At 43.5% G+C, this 22,953-nt stretch overlaps 1 protein-coding gene and 1 long non-coding RNA gene across 4 annotated transcripts; one reads left to right on the forward strand and one right to left on the reverse strand.

Moving 5' to 3' along the window:
- Positions 1 to 1,467: 1,467 nt before the first annotated feature.
- LOC109749502 (uncharacterized) lies at positions 1,468 to 5,657 on the reverse strand. Of its 3 annotated transcripts, none has more exons than XR_012187716.1 (5): positions 5,385 to 5,657; positions 3,805 to 4,641; positions 2,436 to 2,535; positions 1,947 to 2,123; positions 1,468 to 1,807 (listed from the first exon to the last, which is right to left on the reverse strand). It is a non-coding gene; the product is annotated as an uncharacterized lncRNA (long non-coding RNA). The 3 variants fall into 3 exon arrangements; XR_012187715.1 differs by having other exon boundaries at positions 2,436 to 2,553; XR_012187717.1 differs by lacking the exon at positions 2,436 to 2,535.
- Positions 5,658 to 17,437: 11,780 nt separating this feature from the next.
- LOC141026013 (uncharacterized) lies at positions 17,438 to 18,804 on the forward strand. The gene is made up of 2 exons (XM_073501953.1): positions 17,438 to 18,303; positions 18,483 to 18,804. Exons 1-2 carry the CDS (start codon positions 17,438 to 17,440, stop codon positions 18,802 to 18,804), a joined length of 1,188 nt encoding a protein of 395 aa, XP_073358054.1.
- The last annotated feature ends 4,149 nt before the right edge of the window (positions 18,805 to 22,953 follow it).

Genomic DNA, 22,953 nt, shown 5'->3' on the forward strand with positions numbered 1-22,953 from the left:
TGACGACAAAGACCGGGAAGGAGTAACGTTAACCACTGGTCTACTTACGTCAGGAAGCAGACGACAAAGGAGAGGGCACGTTTGTTGTCAGCCGGCGGACGACAAAGTCTCCCGTTAGCCACCTAACGTGGCTAATGTCTATTCTTTACGCTCCACTCTATTTGTCGTCTGCTTGGCTAGGAAAGCTAGCGACAAAGGTCTTTGTCGTCTGCCGTGCGGAAACAAACGGCAAAGGAGTTCATTACCGTAACTTTCAGTGCCGGAAAAGTTCATCGTCTGTGGCAAACGGCAAAGACCTTTGTCGTCCACTTTTTGGTCCTTTGCCATCTGCCATGGCTGACAGCAAATCAGTTGATTCATGTAGTGCTTATGTGCAGTTCTGTCTCCAGCATGGTGTCCTCCGTATACCTCGGAATGATACTTCCGTAGGATTTGTTCATGTTCATGCTCAGGTACACAATGTCTAATAACACCATCTACTCCTTCTTTATGAAGATGTGGGTCATCCCAAAAGTAATGTCTTAAATCAAAGAAGAATTTTTTATTTTGTTGGTGTGTGAAACTAGGTGGTATATATTTAGCAACAATGTAATTAGCATAGTCTACGTACCAAGGAGTATTACGAGAAGCATTTATAACGGCTAACTGTTCATTGGGAAAACTATCATCAATAGGTAGTGGGCCATCAAGAACATTTTCCATTCTAAACAAATTATTAGCTAAGGGATTCTCAGCTCCCTTTCTATCAATAATATGCAAATCAAATTCTTGTAGCAAAAGAACCCACCTAATGAGTCTACGTTTAACATCTTTATTTTCCATAATATATTTAATAGCATCACGATCGGTGTGAACAATACTTTAGAATCAACAATATAAGATCTAAATTTATCACATGCAAACACAACTACTAAAAATTATTTCTTGGTGGTAGCGTAGTTTCTTTACGCACCGTCTAGAGTTTTACTAGCATAATGGATAACATCCAACTTCTTATCAACTCTTTGTCCTAGAACAGCACCAATAGCATAATCACTAACATCACACATAATTTTAGAAGGCAAGTTCCAATCGGGTGGTTGAACAATAGGTGCAGAGGTTAAGGCTTTCTTAAGTACTAGCAAAATACGCCCGTGCGTTGCAACGGGAGAAAAAAATTAGCTCCCCCTAGTCTAATGGCTCAAGACCACATCATGCTCCATCACTCACATACTCTCTATCTATCTATCTATCTCGTTCAGACATTTCGCAAAGCATCGCCCCTGTTATCGACATGAAATAAAAAGTGCATGGCAGTGCTTAGAAATGACATGTTCACTGTCATTGTAGAAAAATGATTAATTTAAATATATAAATTACCTTGCAAGTTGTGAATTAACATGCAGAGTGAATCGGACAACATAAGATTCAGATGCTTGCAAGTTGAATCCTTGGTGGAAAACATGGCTGAACTCCAATAAAAAAAGATTTAACAAGTTTGTAAACATTGACACTGGAAATGATAAAAGTAAGTGCATGGGTAACAACATATGTGAGAATTGCAAAATGCCCCAAAAATCTGTTTAAACAAAACTGTCATGCAAGCTATACATCTAAAATAAATGGGGACTTAATATACGTATACTAATCTAGGGGATAAAATGAAGTTAAGGTATCCTTTCAGTATTGTTTTCAAGAAAAATCCCTTCATAGCTTCACACCAGATTCGTTGAGCTACCTCAAGAGGTCTAAAAAATTGCCACGACCAGAAGACTAACAGTGATAATCTGAACCACCGAGCTAAGCTTACATGCCAGATCGCTCAATCCTGTTGAAGGCAAATTAAGGAGTTAATTGCATTTTAGATTCAAATACAATAGACAGAAATGTAAGACGCATCACTATTATGTGGATTAATAAGTTAATGAATACATGTTAGAATTGCAAGATGATGATGTTGTTCATACCAAATAGTATCCATCGCTACTCATGTGTCTATGAGTTACGGATCATACAGGAAGATACAATATATTGGTAGTTCGTGTAATGCATAAAGGTAAGTTCAGGTATGATTCTTTCTTGGTGATTGTATCCCCATCAAGTCAAGTTGGTCCTTGTTGAAGCTAGCTGCACCAAGCGTCGCTCTATTACAAGTACACATAAAGTAGAAGGATTTAGATTCTCTACTTTATTGTCTAAAACTAAGAAGGAATAATAAAAATAATATTTGATCAAAGCTGTTGGAACTTCTCTAGCAAATTTCGATGAAGATTATCTACTGTTATTGTCTCATACCAAGAAGGAATAATGAAAATAATATTTGATCAAGGCTGTTGCAACACCTCTAGCAAATTTCCGTGAAGTTCTGCTAAGCTGGTATAACATGAAATCTTACATATATGTATTATAACAGCCAACCATTAATGCACATCTTCAGGAGGCGTAGAGTATAGTACCTGTGACCGCGACAACAATCTTTTTTTGTTGGAACTAATTTTCTTATGGGACCGGCCAAAACTTTTGCCGCGACCTGGCGACAGCGAGCCATTGTTTTTGCTGGAACGAGTTTTTTTGCTGTAAACATACATTTGTTTTGTTGGAAGAAAATATAAATAGAGCATTAACTAATAGCAAGGCTATTGGATCTTGACACCACAATAGTCAATTAAATAAGTAGAAATTCAGCTATTTAAAAACAGAAGCATGTTCTGTTGATCAAATCAGTAGGGTTTTTTTAACTGAAAAGGCCTTTCCATTAAGCAAAAAACTTAGATAAATCATTATTCATGCACCTTGCCAATTAGCACAAATATAGATGCAAATTACCGCAGAGAATTAGAAGACCCAAAAAAACTAACCCACACACGGTGCACTCATACATAAGAGAAGACTCAAGCAGACGATCAAGCCATGCAATTTAAGTTATTAAAATACTAATTAGTTATTGTATCTAGACGGACAATCTTATGTAAAAAGGTTTAAATGATGAGTAGTTTCAAGGAGTATATACATATTTATTTTTTCAAATGGGATATATACAACTATTCTCAGAGTATATACCTATGATACTGGCAATAACGATCAGTGTATCCTCATTGTCCGAAAGGAGTATATGGTGTGTTTTCAATTGATAGTATACTACTTTTCGCAATGGGGTATAGAAGAGAGGGCTATCTTCCATATGATATTTCAGTATCGATCAACAGTATAGGTTTCTTTCTATCTTGTTGTACGTATACTCTGATGAGGAGAAAGTATACACCAAAAAAATTAAGTACTGAACTAAGGGAAACCTATGAGGAGAAGCATGCATGAATCCACTGAGAAAAAGTAAAAGTGGTAAAAAGAAGTATATACCTGAACAAAAGTAGCATATACTGTATTATCTGAAGAAGTAAGAAGAATGAATTTGAAATACTCATGAAATTAAATTGATAGACACGAACAAGTATATACTTGTATATTTAGCTTTCATTTCTGTCACAACAGCTGTTCTTCCTAGATAAAAAATTTGCTACCTTTATCACCTTTGATTGCTACTTACAAAATAGTCAATTAATGCCATCACCATGATATTAGTTTATCTTTTATTAAATTTTTCCTGTCATACAGCAGCTGTTCTTCCTAGATAAAAATGTAGCTAGCTTTATCTCCTTTGATCGCTACTTGTAATTATTGTCTTTCCCGAAGATCATCTTGTAATGACTACATGTGGTATTTCAGGCATTGACTTGTTCAGAGCTTAAAGAGCATATACTAAAGAACATACAAAGTTAATAAGTAGTCTTTGATGACAGATGCAATTGATAACACCGTAGTATGTACCTCAGGTCAGACAAAGTTCCAGCGAACAGTCGAGTACGACCAGACGGATTATCGGCGAAAGTCGTCGGTGTACAGCCACATGATGTCAGAAACTTGAGGCACAATGATAAGCCAAAAAACTGCATATTGGCCCAGAGAGTTAGAACACACAAAAATTATTCAACCTTGCATTAGAATCCAAAGGGTTCAGTGATGTGTCCCTCTTTCTCTGCGCTCTCTATCTCTCTGCTCTCTCTGTTCCTCTCCTATTTCTCATTTTTTTGCTCACCAAAACTAGATCAGTAAGCATTGGAACCCTGTCTCTCCCTCTCTGTTCTCTCTCTCTCTTTCTAGCAGCAGCTCAATCAAGCCCTAAATTGTAGCAATCAACGCCTATCTCTCGAGCAGCAGCGCCCAGCCATTCCTAGAGCAGAAACTCATCACAAACCATCTCGAGGTGTTCTGGCTGGTACCAGTAGCCTGTACCGAAGAGGTACACAGCCTCTTGTGACGTGTGGGGAAATTTGTGTAGCTCGATCAGTTGGTGTATTGCTTGGGGCATTTGTTTTCAACCTGCTTGGTGGGAATGGCGGGGTGAGCTTCTTCAAACACCTCCTCATACTTCGCAGCGGTGATTGTTAGGTTCCGGCTTCTACTGTTACCCTCTTCATCTTCTTCTTTGTTGTCTGTATCATAGAGCAGTTTCCTTCCCGGAGAGTTTGTTATGTTCCTCCTCACCCTGCATTCCGGGGGTTATATCGGTCTTGCTTGGGTCTACTTTCCTACCATCAGTTTCGTTGGTGATTTCAGCAACCTGATTTTCCGAGGCAGATATCCCCTTGACACTCACAAAAATTCCTGCAGGTTGTGAATCAAATGGCGTGATGAGAATGAACGGAAAAAATTGATTATAACATCATATGGTGACCATTCGAAATAGAAATCATTCGAAACAAAAAACATCACATGCCGAAGTTAATAAGATCCCAGTTGGTTCATCAATTTAGCAGTGTCAGACCTAATTCACACTACAATGTAACTGGCCTAACACAGTAACATAGAAGTAGCCTTGGTTTGCAGACACACTGCATTATTAAAACGTCAATGCTACACGCTAGCCATAGACCGAATCCAAGATGCTTCCAACACATGGCTTGATTGACCTGCTGCTGGCCGCTGATTGCGTCCAGCAGGAACGTCCCTAAAGCAATTTGGTGACCTGATACATGTTACGCAGACGCAGAAAGACGGAACTGGCCGGGGTATGGAAGGCAAACCCCGGGTCAGAAGAATACAAAATCGATGGTTTGGCTCATCTGCTCCTCCCACAACATAAGTGAGATAGTTAATCAATGAACCAACACTTCAAGGCATCAAAACATGAAACTGTTTCTTCATCTTCTATTCTAAACATGAAACAGGTAGTAAGATGCATCAGTTTAAGGATTCAATTCAACACATATAGAAGAAAAAAAAATAGAAATTGTACTTAACACAAGACACATACAGAGAGTTGCAGGCCAGCAGTGACCTCGATCAGCAGCCAAGATGCATCAGTTACAGAGAGTTGAAGGGAGGCCAAGAAGGAAGGAGGCACGAACCTGGGTCCGCCGGAGACGCGCCGGCGAAGCCCTGCCCGAAACCCTGGCCACGGGGGTGGGGTTGCGAGCAGGCGGTAGAGGACCGGAGCGGAGAATCTGGCCGGAGGGGACGGAGGCGCGGACCGTGGGGAGCTCGGGGGCGTACTGCGCGGCGTCGGAGGTCGCCGGAAGCAGCCGGCGTGGGTGGTGGCGGCGGCGTGGGTGAGAGGGGGAGGAGGCGAGCCCGTGGTCCTCCTGTGGTCGTTTTTTTCTTTACAAACCTACGCGAACCGCGGGCTGAATACTCCATACGACAGGGTGTTTTGTGCAAAAACGAATCGTTTTTTTAGTATTCACTTAAACAGGGACTGCGGGTTGTTTTGTGAAATATAGAAGGGTTTTTTTGCAAAACTTGCTAACGACGTACGGCCCGAAGCACTAGCTGCTTTATTATTAGGGAGAGATTTCAAAAAACTTCTACGAAATCATCATCAAAACAAATGAAATATCTTTTTACATAAGATTAGTAAGAAGCCTAAAATTTTTAGAGAAGTCTTTAGTAAACCTTCTATAGAAACCAGCATGACCAAAAGAACTTCTTATACCTTTTATATCTTTAGGACATGTCATTTTCTCAACTACATCAATTTTAGCTTTATCTACCACAATACCTCGTTAAAAAAATTTATGCCCAAGGACAATACCTTCGTTTACAATAAAGTGGCACTTCTCCCAATTCAGACAAGATTAGTTTCTTCACAACTCTTCACAACTCGATCAAGGTTGCTTAAAGAATCATCAAAAGAAGTCCCATAAACAAAAAATCATCCATGCTCAACAATAATTTCGTAGAAGTCAGAGAATATAGCAATCATACATCTTTAAAAGGTAGCAGGTGCATTGCATAAAACGGAAGGCATACGTCTATAAGCATTAGTTCCAAAAGGGCAAGTAAAAGTTGTTTTCTCTTGATCTTCTTTTGACACGGGTATTTGTGAAAAACCAGAATATCCATCAAGAAAACAAAAGTGTGTATGCTTAGAAAATCTTTCTATGATTTGATTAATAAAACGGCAAGGGGTAATGATATTTTCTAGCGACTTTGTTTAATTTCCTGAAATCAATTTCCATCCTATAACTAGTTACCATTATTTGTGGGATAAGTTCATATTTATCATTAGGAATAACGCTGATGCCTCCTTTCTTAGGGACACAATGATCAGGACTTACCAATCTACTATCAGCTATGGGATAGATTATACCTGCTTCCAGAAGCTTCAATATTTTAGTTCTTACCACATCCTTCATCTTAGGATTCAATGGTCATTGATGATCAACAACCGGCTTAGCATCGGGCTCCATATTAATCTTATGCTGACATAGAGTGGGACTAATACCCTTAAGATCATCAAGAGTATATCCAATAGTAGCATGGTGCTTCTTCAGAGTTCTTAGTAATCTCTTTTCTTCATGCTCTGAAAGGTTAGCACTAATAATAGGATATATTTTCTTTTATCAAGATAAGCATATTTCAGCGTATCAGGGAATTGTTTCAATTCAAACACGGGATCACACTTAGGTGGAAGAGGTCCCCTAGAGTTCCAACATGCAAGTTATGTTTGTGGATAGGTACTTGTTTGAAAAATGTATCATCTATTTCATTTCTTTCATTCATATGCATATCATTTTGATGGTCTAGAAAATATTGTTCTAAAGGGTCGGTAGGAGGAACAACAATAGAAGCAAGACCAGCAATTTCATCTTTACTAGACAATTATTTTTCATGTGGTTATCTATTAAACTTAGAGAAATTGAAGTAATGAGATACATCACCAAATTTAAATCTAATCTTCTCTTTAACACAATCAATTTCAGCATCAACGGTATTCAAGAAAGTTCTACCAAATATAATGGGACAAAAATTATCTTGTTATGAACCTAGTACTAAGAAATCAGTAGGGTATTTTATCTTACCACACAAGACTTCAACATCTCGAATAATACCAAGTGGTGTAATGGTATCTCTATTTGCTAGCTTAATAGTGACATCAATATCTTCAATCTCAACAGGTGCAATACCATTCACAATTTCTTGATATAGAGTAAACGGAATAGCACTAACACTAGCACCCATATCACATAAACCATGATAACAATGATCTTCAATTTTAATAGAAACAATAGGCATGCCCACTATGGGTTATCTAGCTTATCACGTTTATTTCTAACAAGTTTAGCAATTCTAGAAGCAGCATCGCAAAATATAAATAACATGCCCATCAATATTATCAACCAAGAGATCTTTAACCGTTGCAATATTAGGTTCAACCTTAATTTGTTCAGAGGGTCTAAGTGTTCTAATATTAATTGGGATAATTAGATTTATGCCCCTAGTTGTGTCCCACTCGTCTGTTTTACCCCTAATTCCCTAAAGTCACCGGTTCTGTCCAAATCACTTTGCTCCTCTTATGCTTTTGCCCTTTGACCGTTTGACCGCCAGTTTGAAAACTTCATAACTAATTCATACTAAATAAGAAAAATGCAAATGAGATACCAAAATGTTCAGAAAAAGATCACCTATATGTCAGTGTCATTTGCATTTCATGAAAAAAGTGTTGGAAAGTGCCCATCCGAGTTTTAGCTCTTATGCTACCACCATGAATAGTAAAAACTAAAGAAGTTCAAAAAAATTAAAAAATAATTTGGTGGCAAAGAATGACAAATGTTTTAAGTGCCTGCCAAGTTTCATCAGGGAATAACATTCGTGGGTGCCGCGGCAAAAAAAACAATCAACAATCCAAAATAGATTTTTTTTGCCACGACTTCCACGAATGTCGTTCCCTAATGAAACTTGGCAAGCACTTAAAACACTTGTCGTTCTATGCCACCTTTTTTTAATTTTTTTGAATTTTTTAGAGTTTACTATTCATGGTGGTATCAAAAGCGCTAAAACTCGGATGTGCACTTTCCAACACTTTTTTCATGAATGCAAATGACACTGACATATAGGTGATGTTTTTCTGAACATTTTGGTATCTTATTTGCATTTTTTTGATTTTGTATGAATTAGTTATGAAGTTTTCAAACTGACGGTCAAACAGTCAAAGGAGCATAAGAGGATCAAAGTGACTTGGACAGAATCGGTGACTTTTGGGAATTAGGGGTAAAACAGACGAGTGGGACACAACTAGGGGCATAAATCTAATTATCCCATATTAATTTTATTAACCACGGCTGTAGCTTTAGCATGTCCCTTAATCCTAACGGGAAAAGGAGATTTCTCAATATAAGCAGTAGGCACAACTGGATCAACATTACAAATGATAGTTTCATCTTTAACCATAACGGGATCATCTATATTTTCTTTAATAGGGGGATCATATTTAAACCACTTATCCTTATGGAGATCAACATGAGCAGCAAAAGATTTACAAAATGTAGCTACTATCTCAGAGTCAAGTCCATATTTAGCACTAAACTTATGAAAAGCATCGGTTTCCATAAAAGATTTAAGACAATCAAACTCAAGATTTATACCTGACTCTTTACCATTGTTGAACTCCCAATCTTTAGAGTTGCGTTTAATTCTTTCCAAAAGATTCCGCTTGAATTCAATTGTTTTCTTCATAAAAGAACCAGTGGAAGAAGAATCGAGCATGGATTGATCATTATGAGAAAGCAGAGCATAAAAATTCTGAATAATAATTTTTCTTGAGAGCTCATCATTGGGGCAAGTGTGCATCATGTACTTAAGCCTCCCCAAGCCTGAGTGATACTTTCTCCTTCACGAGGTCAAAAATTATATATATAATTCTGATCATGATGAACCACATGCATAGGATAAAACTTCTGATGAAATTCCAATTTCAATTGGTTCCAATCTGTGTTCCAATATCATCACATAGCCTATACCATGTCAATGCATTTCCTCTAAAGATAAGGGGAATACCTTCTTCTTAACTCCATCTTTGGATAAACTACAAGCTTAAACAATCCACAAATTTCATCCACATATATTAAGTGCAAATCAGGATGTACCGTTCCATCTCCTGCATAAGGATTAGCTAGTAGTTTCTCTAACATACCCGAAGGAATATCATAATAAATATTTTCAGTAGGTGCAGTAGGTTGAGGGGTAACTCTTTGTTCTTTCGGCCGAGGTGAAGATACCCTGAACAAACCCATCAAAGAATTGTTTTCCATAGTGACAACTTACAGTAAATTTCAGATGTAATATAAATGTTTCCTTACCAAATTCCAATTACCAAAGGCACTTCACTCCCCGGCAACTGTGCTAGAAAAGAGTCTTGATGACCCACAAGTATAGGGATCAATCATAATCCTTTTGATAAGTAAGAGTGTCGAACCCAACAAGGAGCGGAAGGAAATGACAAGCGGTTTTCAGCAAGGTATTTTATGCAAGCACTGAAATTATCGGTAACAAGTAGTTTGATAGAAGGGTAATTTGTAACGAGCAACAAGTAGCAGCAAAGGTGCAGCAAGGTACCCCAATCCTTTTTATAGCAAAGGACTGGCCGGAAATTTCTCTTATAGCAAACAAAGCGTTCTTGAGGACACATGGGAATTCATCTAGTCACTTTTATCATGTTTGTTTGATTCGTGTTCATTACTTTGATAATTCGATATGTGGGTGGACCGGTGCTTGGGAGCTGTTCTTACTTGAACAAGCCTCGCCCACTTATGATTATCCCCTCTCACAAGCATCCACAACTACGAGAAAAGAATTAAGATAAATCTAACCATAGCATGAAACATACGGATCCAAATTAGCACCTTACGGAACAACGCATAAACTAGGGTTTAAGTTTCTATCAGTCTAGCAACCCATCATATAATTACTACTCCACAATGCCTTGCCTTAGGCCTGAAGATGGTGAAGTGCCAGGTAGTCGATGTTCACACGACACCACTAAAGGAAGCAACAACATACATATCATCAAAACATCAAATGAATACCAAAGTCACATGATTACTTATAACCGGACTTCTCCCATGTCCTCAAGAACAAAGTAACTACTCACAAATCATATTCATGTTCAAGATCAGAGGGGTATTGAATATCAGCAAGGATCTGAACATATAATCTTCCACCAAATAAACCAACTAGCATCAACTACAAGACATAATCAACACTACTAGCAACCCACATGTACCAATCTGAGGTTTTGAGACAAATATTGAATACAAGAGATGAACTAGGGTTTGAGATGAGATCGTGCTGGTGAAGATGTTGATGAAGATTGGTCCTCCCACAATGATAGGATCGTTGGTGATGACGATAGCTTCGATTTCCCCTTCCCGGCGGGAAGTTTTCGGGCAGAATCGCTCCACCGGAGAGCAAAAGTGCTCCTGCCCAGGTTCCACGTTGAGACGGCGGCGCTTCGTCCTGAAACCTTCCTTCTGATTTTTCTAGGTCAAATGGCACCTTATAGAAGAAGATGGGCTTCGGAGGCCTCACGGGGGCCCCACAAGTCCAGGAGGCGCGCCCTAGTGCGGTGCCCCCAGGCTTGTGGCTGCTTGGTTGGCCCCCTTCCACTAGTGCACAAAATCCTAGATATGGCGTGTCAAAAACAGCCTTGGTGGCGTGGACACCCGACGCCACCAATATGGCGCTAGTGTTAAAAATTAGCATGGCATTGGCACCTACGCCACCAGTATTTTGGATGGTAATGGCGTGCCGCGTAGTCAACGCCAACAGTATTGGTCATCAGTTGTGATGTTCCATGTTTTCGCAACGCCAGTAATTTGATTTTCATATTTGAAATAAAAGCTATACAACAGCGATTTCAGCCAAAATCACAGCATAATCCAATTTAAAAATAGTCAATTAATCAACTATATATAGACCCAATGACAACATTTAAGTTCAACAATGCACTTGTTGATATAGTTCAACAAAGTAGGCAAAGTAACACACATATGAATGTAGAAGTTCAAACAAATAGAGGTGATAATAACATGATATCTTCCATGCATGCCAACTAGCTAACTATGACTTTTTGGCGGGCGGAGTCAGGGTCATAGTCCGGAGTAAGTGAACCATCATCGCTGCCAACAAGCTTGTAGTAGACCATGATCTCTTCACGATCGTAGTCGAGGTATAACGTGGCTCTTTCCCCAGCTTCCATCTTGTAAGCATTTGCACGGGCTTTCCAACCAGGGCGACCAAAGTAGTTGCAGTTTGCCTCGTTGGTGACAAGACAATTGAATTGTTGGGCTTTCAGCATCTTCATGAGGGTGCACTAGAATGTGATGGTTGCATCAACTAGAACTTTAAACTTCTCTAAGAAGTCACGCCTTGCCCCGCAAGGGATGGCCTGAGGAAAGTTGAATGAAAGAAGTAGCTAGCTAGTTACACAATTTTGGGCACAACCATATACATCATATGAAACTCAATCAAAACATGTTCAACTAAAACATACCGTCCTAGTGAGGAAGTCATTCAGCAGATCTATGAAGAACTTCTTATCCATTTGGCATCTCACTGAACCACATGTTTCACATGGGGCATCCATTTACTGCTTTCATGAAGTTGAGAAAAATAAGCATACATAACACATGCACATAGATATAATGCAACATAAGCAGTTAGTATGAACTAGCGCTATCCGCCCATCTAGTTATTAACACACACGTACTTGTAATTAAACAGTTCTACAAACCATGTTAAACAGTTCATATGAAATAGGTAGCGTACGCTAAGCTGGTGGCCAGAGGGACCGGCCTCGTGGTCGTTCCTAGTAGACCTACGACGACACCACTGCTAATCCTCCTCCTCACGCTCCAAGGCATCCCACTCTACGGGATACTCCACTACGCTCTTCCTGGCTGCATACTGAAGTAACATCATCTTGTTGGCCTCCACGTGTTTGTCATCTTTCGCAAGCTCGCTCACCAATGGGTCGAAGAACGGTATCTCGGCCTCTTTGTTCTCTTTCTCCTAAACCCTAGTGCATATCCTCATGTCCTCAGGCGCGAGGATCATCGTGAACTCACGACACTCATGGAAGTTCAGATTCGCCCCTTCTTGAAAGAACTCTACTGCCATGGCATCATAAGCGCACGCTGCTAACTCTGGGATGTCCCAATGGCCAAGTTCATGGACGACATTGTCCTTCCTCATGGTGGCATAGTACTTATTTCCCTTTTGTCGCACACCACGAAACTTCGGAGCCATCTATGATGATGCATATATAACTAACAAGTTAGTAAAAAATGGACATATTAACGAGGACCTGCAAAACCTACAATGCATAAAACGTGCTCCCTCCGTTTCCAAATATAACTCTTTCTAGAGATCCATATATTGTAGTCCATTTGAAATGTCTAAAAAGACTTATATTTAGGAACGAAGGGAGTACACTACAATAAATTCTTTCACCACAAGTGCACTACATACAAATACAATAAAAATACACTATCTAAAATCATAGTCTACAACCACACTATATTCTTTTACCACAAGTACACTACTAGAAGTACAGTAAAATTACACTATCTAAAATCATAGTCTACAACTACACTACATTCTTTCACCATAAGTATACTACTAGAAGTACAATAAAATTACACTATCTAAAATCATAGTCTACAAATCATATAATTTTACACTACTTGTACACACAAAATTCGACATTATTCTACACTACACTAAGTAGAACTCACCCGCGGAGTCTGTAGATGGCGAGGAGGCGTTGCGGGGTGCGACGGGGGCGGCGGCGGCCACGGTGGAGGCGGAGGCGACGACAACGGGGGCGGAGGCGACGACGATGGGGACGGGGATGGTGGAGGTGAGGGCGGAGGCGACGGCAGTGGAGGCGAAGGCGACGGTAGTGGAGGCGAAGGCGACGATGGTGGAGGCGGAGGCGACGACGGTGGAGGCAGAGGCGACGGTGGAAGCGGAGGCGACGGCGGTGGAGGCAGAGGCAGCGGTGGAAGCGGAGGCGAGGGCAATGGAGATGGCGGCGATTTAATGGGGATCGATGGTTGTGTGTGTGTGGGGGGGTATTTTTAATCAATCCGGCCAGGGGCGGCGGGTAATTGCTGGCGTTGGCCTACGTGGCCAACGTCATTGCTATGTGTTACACATATTGTTTTTTATTTTTATGTATTATACATATTGTTTTTATATTCATATAGATGTTTAGTGTATTATTTTATTGTTTTATTTTTCTGTTATTTATTATATTGTTATTTTTACTAATTATTTTGTGTAAATAGGTAACCATACAAGGGAAACCAATAATTAGAACGCCAACATCGATCTCATTAATCTAGTATAGATACATAATAGTTGAAGGATGAAAATAATAACATATATATATATATATATATTCTAGTACTACACACTGTTGATCTAGACTAAGGACATCATTAATGTAATGATTTCCATGAGAAAAAAAGTTGCCACCGATCCAGCAGGAAGAACGAGGCCAAGCATAACACCAGCTAAAAGAGCATATCGAAGCATCTTGAATATTTGGATTTGGCCGTGCATCACATCAGTATTCAGCTGCATCTCATCTATCTGTTGTCTTAGTTCGCCAATGGAGTACTCGAGCAACTCGCTCACGTACTTCTGCACAAGATCAACCCCATATCCATGTGTAGAAATATTTTATCCCTAACGCCTATGGATCACAAAACACACACATATTAATAATCGTGACACTATATATATATATATGTATGTATGTATGTATATATAGAACAACACTATTCTAATCCAGGATTAGAATAACTATTCTGATAACAGTGTCTTATATAGGGCGCGAAGAGGTGTTCCCGAGATGCTGACAAACCAAAAATGAACCGATACAAAAAATAAAAGATCCCACCCCACCGCCCCCCGATCCTCGCAGCTATCGTCTCCTCCCAACTACCGCCAGGGCCAATGAATATACTTGCCTGGAACTATCGAGGCTTGGGGTTGGACTCGACAGTTGGCGAACTGCGTGACCTGATTAGGTCCCACAACCTAGCGGTGGTTTTCTTAAGCGAAACTAAGAAGAGTGCAGGAGCTATGGAAAAACTAAAATGGAGTTTGGGATTCAGAAGTGGAGTAGCGGTGAGCTGTGTGGGCAGAAGTGGTGGGCTAGCTCTTTGGTGGAGAGAACATGTACAGGTATCCATTAGACCATGGTGCCAATATTTTTTGGATGCTGCAGTGGTGGTTGACGGTAAAACCGTTAGAATCACTGGATTCTACGGCGAACCCGACACTGAGAAGAGGAAAAAATCTTGGGATGCGTTAAGATATCTTCGATCATAGGATAATCTTCTGTGGCTTTGTGCGGGCGACTTTAATGAAGCTATGTTTCAATCTGACCAGCAAGGGGGAAACATGAGAAGTTTTTCGCAAATGGAAGACTTCAGAGACTGTGCGGCGGAATGTGGACTAGCGGACCTGGGGTTCTCTGGCTATAGATACACGTGGGACAACAGGAGAGATGGTGATGCAAATGTCCATGTCCGGCTAGACCGTGCAATGTGTACGGATGACTTTTTGGAGATGTACCCAGAGACTCATGTTGAGCATATCATCACGGAGGAATCGGATCACTTGGCTCTGCTTGTGCATGTGCTAGAGACGGCTCCAACACATAGACAACGGGGAGCGTTTCCTTTCAGGTTTGAGGAGGCTTGGACGAAGCATGAGGATTACGAGCGCATGGTCGCGGCTGCGTGGCTTTCAGCGAGCTCGGGAGCCAGAGGTTTAGCAGCTGTATGGGAGAAGATCCATCTGGTTTCAGCGGATATGCAGCGATGGAGCCGGGCTGTGTTTGGGTCTATCCGCAGACAAATATCAAAGCTCAAGAAACAGCTTGAAGAAGCAAAGAAAAGAGCGCTGGCGACGGGCATCTCACTGGAGGTACGCGAGATTGAAGGCCAACTAAGAGATATATACGCGAGAGAGGAGGTATACTATAGGCAGCGTTCGCGTGTGGACTGGTTGAAGGATGGTGATCAAAACACCAAACATTTCCAGGGCCGGGCCTCTCACCGTAAAAGAAAAAATACTGTACGAGCCCTACGACGCGACGATGGGACGAAATGTATGGTTGTGAGGAAATGAGGGGGATGGAAGCGACTTTCTATGAGTTGTTGTTTACCTCCGAGGGATCAGAGGGCGCACGGGAGCTTCTTGAGATAATTAACCCGGCTGTTACAGAACAAATGAATGAAAAACTGGTACAAAGAGTGACAAATGCAGAGATTGAGGAGGCGTTGTTTCAAATGGGGCCAACAAAGGCCCCGGGTCCGGACGGTTTACCTGCGCTTTTCTACCAAAGGCACTGGCCGATGGTACGGGAGGACGTATGCCGGGTAGTAAGGGATTTTCTTGAGGGTGTTGCTGCTCCAGACTCGTTCAATGCAATGACGATTGTGATGATTCCGAAGGTCAACTCACCGGAGTTGCTTTCTCAATTCCGCCCAATCAGTTTGTGTAACATTTTGTACAAAATGGCAGCGAAGGTTCTTGCGAATAGGCTAAAGGTTATTTTGCCTGTGCTTATCTCCGAGGAACAGAGCGCTTTTGTACCGGGCAGGCTTATAACGGACAACGTCTTGGTGGCATATGAGTGTCTGCATGCGATCAGAACCCGGAGACGAAAGAAACCTTTATGTGCAGTTAAGCTCGACATGACGAAGGCCTATGACAGAGTGGAGTGGATGTTTCTTGAACAGATGTTGTCAAAGCTTGGGTTTGCCGAGGGTTGGATCGCCATGGTTATGAGATGTGTGACCTCTGCCAGATTCACGGTGAAATTGAATGGTGGGCTATCTAGAGGTTTTCACCATCCAGAGGGCTGAGACAAGGGGATCCTCTATCCCCCTATTTATTCTTATTCTGTGTGGAGGGATTCTCAGCTATGCTTAAGAGGGCTCAAGAAGAAGGAAGTATAAAAGGGGTGGGGTTTGGGGGCACTGGCCCCCAAGTCACACATCTCCTGTTTGCAGATGATAGTATAGTATTCATGCAGGGCTCCATAGAAAATATTCAGGTGCTAAAGAACATATTGGCTAGATATGAAGCGGCATCGGGACAAAAAATCAATCTCCAAAAGTCTTCAATTTTCTTTGGGAAAGGTTGTGAACAGCAGCAAAAGGAGGTTCTCAAGCACACCTTTGGCATTGAACAAGAGGCGCTCAGTGAGAGATATTTGGGTCTACCAACACTGGTTGGGAGATCTAAGGACGGGACTTTCAAATATCTAACGGAATGTTGTAAGGGCAAGGTAACGGGATGGAAAGGACAAGGACTGTCGAAGAAAGCAAGAGAGGTATTGGTTAAGTCTGGGCTACAGGCAACACCAACTTTCACCATGAGTTATTTTCACCTATCAAAGAAGATGTGCCGAAAATTGACTTCAATCTCTTTGAAATTCTGGTGGGGTGCAATAAACGGTGAAAGGAAAGTGCACTGGATCGCATGGGATAAAATGTGCCACTCAAAACGCACTGGAGGGATGGGCTTCAGGGACCATGAAGCTTTCAACCAGGCGTTATTGGCGAAGCAAGCATGGAGGATTTTGCAGGTACCGGACTCCCTATGTGCTAGGGTACTCCGTGCGCGATACTTTAAAGACAGCTCAATTATGAGTGCAACATGTCCATCTGGTGGATCATACACCTTCAAAAGCATCCTCCATGGGCGTGACCTACTTCGGCAGGGTATTATTTGGAGGTTAGGAGATGGCTCGTCCGTGAACATCCACCATGACCCATGGATTCCACGCCAAGGAAGCCTGCTACCACTGGGTGCAGTGTTCCAACAGGGAGTGATGAAGGTATCGAACCTGCTGGACCATACTGGTACTGCATGGGATAATCGTAGAATTGAGGATATGTTCTCACCGAATGATGCAGAGGATATAAAACAGATTGCAGTGGGTGGCCCGGGAGTTAATAACTATATTGCATGGAATTGTACTAGGGATGGGAAATTCACAGTGCGATCTGCCTATCACCTGAAGATGAGCCTGAATGCAGCGAGGGCCGGATGAGCGGGGCCATCCTCGGATGCCTTTACTCACAGGGGCTGGCTGTCTATGTGGGACACGGCCGCGCCGGGCAAGGCAAAAGTACACATGTGGCAACTGATGAGGAACGGCCTGGCTACAGGTACAGAGTTGCTGCGCCGGCGCATCAAGGCTGGAGTGTTTTGCATAGCATGTGGACGGGAAGAAGATGGATATCACAGGTTTTGGGGATGCCCGGACTCCCTGTGTTTTTGGATAAAGCTGAGCTCGGAGTTGGGAATCTCGGTGGCAACCCCACCACGCAACATTGATTCCCAGAGCAAGCTAGAGAAGTGGTTGCTGGAATGGTTCGCTCAGGCGGAGGACCTGGAGAGATCGGTCATGGTGCAGGCAGTATATACCCTTTGGCTAGCGAGAAATGAGGCTAGAGATGGACGCAAGATTACAGAACCTCACGAACTATCAACCAGGGTAGCTACTTATCTCAATGAATGGGCGGAGGTGCATAAGAAGGAGGCGAGGCAAAGGGAAGCAACGGTGCAACAAGCCTGGGAGACGCCGGAGGACGGCTGGACTAAGGCCAATGTTGATGGCTCTTTGTGCAAGCACAGGCAAAAAGGAGGCGTGGGGGTGGTGCCGCGTGATCATCAAGGTGCGTTCAGAGTGACCTCTTGCCAGTTTCTCGGTGCGATGGTTGATCCGGAGAGAGTGGAGTTGCTCGCATGCAAGGCGGCAGTACAACTGGCGACAAGCGTGGGAACGACACAACTTCATCTGGAGAGCGACTCGGTTCGAGTCATCGCGATGCTAAAGAATGAGGAGAAGAATTTGTCTACCCTGGGACCGATTGTGGAAGAGGTTAAAGCTATGCTAGGTGCTTTTGTTTCTTTCCGTATTTCGTGGGTGCGACGTAGTGCAAATGCTGCCGCAGATAGGTTAGCTAAGGTGGGAATGGGAGATGAACTTTCTCAAGTATGGCTCTCTTCCCCGCCAGACTGCATTTTGGACATTGTATCGGATGAGATTCCGAGTTTCATTTCATAAGTAAATAAAGCGGCGAGCATTACCATAAAAAAAACTACTCACTGGATCGCACCATCACCTACCTCCCCAGATTGCGCTGCCGCCTACCTCCCCGGATCGCGCCGCCACCACCGCTTGTTCTCCGGATCCACTCGCCGACGAAATTGACGGCGCCCGACCACCAGCCCTGTTCCTCCCCGGATCCATTCTCGCTGGACGCCACAACCGGAGCCATCGCCGTGCCACCGCCTGGTCTCCTCCGCCATGCGATGCAGGCCTCCCCCGAGGTGCAGCGCGTCGCCTACCCACAGCGGCGTCTCCCGCCCTTCGCCTCCTCCCCACTGCCCATGGCAATGCTCCCCAGCAACCGCACATCCTCATCCCCGGTTAGGCTCGAGCACCGCGGTGCCTAGGCCGTTCAAGGACGCAACCCCGGTAAGTTCATAGCCGCAATGCCCCTGCTGCCACCATGTTGTTCCTGCTAGCGCATCCTCTACGACAGACCTTTTTCTTTTTCTTTACTACATATGTGAATCCCCTCCTCAAATGGACCCTTGATGTAGACCATATCATCTTGAAGGAATGCCAGTGAAGGAAAGGGGAACTGGTGCACCGGCAAGCGAGCACACCTGTGCAGCTAACAATTTGGTGGGCGGCAGCCAAGTTTCTTGGCATGTGGCTGCTGGTTTGGCGGGCAGGCAAGCAGCAACAAGCGGCAAATTTGACAATTTTGACCTCGGGACGAAATCATTTCACAGAATGAACTGGGTGCGAAACTATTTCACTCCCCTGACCTTTTTGTGTAGCGCCCGCCACGCCGGCGCCACGTAGCACCTAGCGCGGCGGCGTTGCACACCTGTCCACCGTGGTAGCCCCTAGGCCCGCACCCAGCAGTGCAGCGGCTCCGAGCTAGGCGCCACACATGGAATGTGCAGCGCCTAGACGCTGGGCGCCACACATGTAATGTGCAGCGCCTAGCGGCTAGGCGCTGCACTGTGACTTATCCAGCCACTTTGCTGGCCCCCCTCCCCCACCCCCCACACCACACACTCTCCCACTCTCTCCCCGAGCTTTGGCCCCTCTCCCACTCTCTCCCCCTCTCAAATCCTCTCCCAAATCTTTGCAAATTTGAAGAATTTGTCTGTGGATTTCTCAGTCAAACCCTCCCTCAAGGTAATTTTCTCCGATCCCCTTGTTTTGATCCAAGTAAAGTTCTCCCATTGCTCATTTGTTGCTAGTTTGGGGAAACCCTAGTTTTGTTTGGATCTAGAGATTTGCAGGGAGATGTGAGATGTTTGTTTGCCAATTTCTATGATTAGGCTTTGTTAGTATGCTAGGGTTATTCTTATGGGTGTTCTTATGTTGGTGCTAGAGTTAGGTTTAGGGCTAGGGTTATGGTTATGGTTATGGTTAGGGTTAGGGTTAAGGTTAGGGTTAGGGTTCTTGTTTGATATATATATTAGGGTTTGTATTCCGTGTTTATCCTTGGATTAGTCTCATGGAAGCAATGTTACCTTGTGTTCTTTGAATGCTTATAGGGATGGGAAGAACATGTGTGTTTGTTCATCATGGGGACAAAGACGCCTTTTTGAAAGGCAATATAGAACCGGACCCGGATGAGCTTGACATGGTGTTTGATAGTAGTCCTAGCTATGCGGAGCTCTTGCAACAAGTTAGGAAAGATTTGAATTGGATGGACCCTAGTGATATCATTGAGTTGGAGGGAAGGCATAATGTTGGTTTCGGAATGCACATCCGTTGGAAGACAATGCGTGTCAACTCGGAGCAACGTTGGGTTGCATACAAGGAGACGGTGGCCGAATCACTAGACAAGGCTCTTGAGTTATTTGCAACGAAGAAGGTTGATTCAAGTTTGCATTTGGACTTGAACCGGAACCCCTCCCCTTTGGTTGCTAGTAGCCCCCCACCCTTGAAGCGAGATGAGATTGTTGAACCACTTTTGACCCAAGAAGTGAGGCCAACATTGAGCCCGTTTACAAACAACCAAGATGAAGCTTTGCAAGAGGACAATGATGAGTATGCGGACGATGACAATGAAGTTGATCTCCATGACAACAATGTGGGTGATCTCGACAAATATCATTTGCAAGAGACAATGGACCATTCCATCCCTTTTTCCCGTGCATATGCATCGGACTCGGTTGAGGATGGTCCCAATGAACAAGTTGATGCGGAGGGGTTCACGGTGAAGGAGGCCGAAGCTTTCGAGAAGGTATTTGGTCGGGATCATCGGACTACATTGTTCAAGGATGTTAGTCTCGCGGATGAAGCCGTGGTAGATGGTGGCCAATGTGTACCTCTTGGGGTTAGGCCAAGCTCTCACCGTGATTTGGTAGACGACAAGAACCGGATTGCTAAAGGTTCTAAGTTCGACACCTTGTTGGAATTGAAGATGTGGCTCGACAACTACTCGGTTACGCATTATCGTCCACACAAGGTGGTGAACTCAGACGTCAATGTGCGCTACACGGTTGCATGTGCATGTGAAGATGAAATATGTCCATGGATTGTGCGTGCAAGACCATGGAAAGGAGGTCCAACTTGGCATGTAGTGAGTTGTGTGCCAACTCACTTGTGCCAAGGCAAAAGGGTGGATGGCAAGATTGTGTCCCAAGACCACAAACAACTCACGTCCGAGTTCATCGCTTACAGGCTCTCCAACTCAATATCCACACTTCCAACAATGATCGTCCAACATGTCATTGATCTTGTGAAAGCCATCTTTCATTACAAGGTGAAATACGGCAAGGCATGGAAGGCGAAGCAAGCCGCATTTAAGATGTTGTATGGTACATGGGAGGAAGCATACAACCGAATCCCTAGGTTGTTGTTAGCCATGGCCATGACAAACCCGGGCATGGTTCATGTGGTCGAGCCTCATGGGCACCAAACAACGGTTCATGAAGGAAGGAAAGTCAGAGTATTTGGTCGCGCTTTTTAGGCGTTCGAGCAATGTGTGAGGGCTTTCGAACATTGTAGGCCGGTCATCGCAATTGATGGCACGTTCATGACCGGACAATACAAGGGCACCTTGTTGGTTGCGATAGCAAGTGATGCCAATAACCGGGTGTTGCCATTGGCATTTGCTTTGGTTGAGGTGGAAAACAATGACAACTGGGAGTGGTTTCTGCATCTTTTGAGGACGAAGGTGTTACCCGCTCAAATGGAAATTTGTGTCATATCGGATCGGCATCCAGGAATTCTTAACGCGGTGGAGATTGACATTCCCGGGCATGCTCCATTGCATCATCGATGGTGCATGAGGCACTTTTGTTCGAACTTCTATAGGGCATGTGGCCTTAAGGAGTTGGCCGATGATCTTCAAGATTGTTGTCTCGCTTTCTCCGATAAGCGCTTCGCCACTTTGTACAACAAATTGCTCGCACACAAAAAACTTGACCCCGGGGGTCAAGACTTTCTCAATAGGCACATTCAATACCGGAACAAGTGGGCACGTGCTTTTGATGAAGATGGCCGGAGATACGGTCAAATGACAAGCAATATGGCCGAATGCTTCAATAGGGTGCTCAAAGGTGCACGTGGATTACCCGTGACGGCAATAGTTCAATACACATTTGACAAGATGAATGCGTACTTTGTAAAGTACTCGATGGAAACCGATGCACAGATAGCGGGTGAGAACCCACGGAAGTACAAGTACAAGTTCCCACCCAAAGTTGATGAATGGTTGGTATTTCAATCACGGAAGGCAGACTCAGAAGAAGCTATATTATATGACAAGGAAGAGTTGAAGTAAGAAGTGAAAGAGCCAGGAGGAACCACAAACAATGGCCGGCAACATGGAGGTCGGGCTTTCAAGGTGTTGTTAACACAATGTGATTGCACTTGTGGGAGGCCATTGTTGCTTCATCTCCCATGCTCACACTTGTATACCGCCGGTCACGTTAGGAATGTGGACATCAATCACCCACGCACCGTGAGGGAGTCGGAGTTCTCAATCATGACGGTCAAGAAAACATGGGCTCCCCGCTTTAACCCATACTTTGACCAATCACAATGGCCGGAGTATCATGGAGTTCAACTATGGCCGGATCCGGAGTTGAAGGTTGTTAAACGGGGTAGACGTAAGACAAAGCGTCTTAGAGGCGACATGGACGGATGGGGCCATGGTGGCCGCCGTGAAGCGGGCAACGACCAATTCCAAGAGCCTCGTGAGAGCTCCCGTTGTGGGGAGTGCAAAGGTCATGGCCACAACAAAAGAAAATGTACGAAACCAAGGAAAAGGTCCAAGAAAAATGATGCAAGCACAAGCCAACAAGGAGCTACACAAGGGAGCCAACCAAGTGGTAGCCAACCTAGTGGTAGCGAACAAGTGCCAAGCCAACCAAGTGGTAGCCAACAAGTGCCAAGGCAACCAAGTGGTAGCCAACAAGTGCCAAGCCAACCAAGTGTTAGCCAAAGAGGATCTAGGCAACAAAGAGGTCGGCAACTAGGACTTACAAGAGGCCGTGGTGGTGGTAGAGCTCGTGGTGGTGGTCTAGGCCGTGGTGGTGGTAAAGCTCGTCATGGTGGTAATGGCC

This window comes from Aegilops tauschii, chromosome 6 (assembly GCF_002575655.3).
Source record: "Aegilops tauschii subsp. strangulata cultivar AL8/78 chromosome 6, Aet v6.0, whole genome shotgun sequence".
NCBI lineage: Eukaryota > Viridiplantae > Streptophyta > Magnoliopsida > Poales > Poaceae > Aegilops > Aegilops tauschii.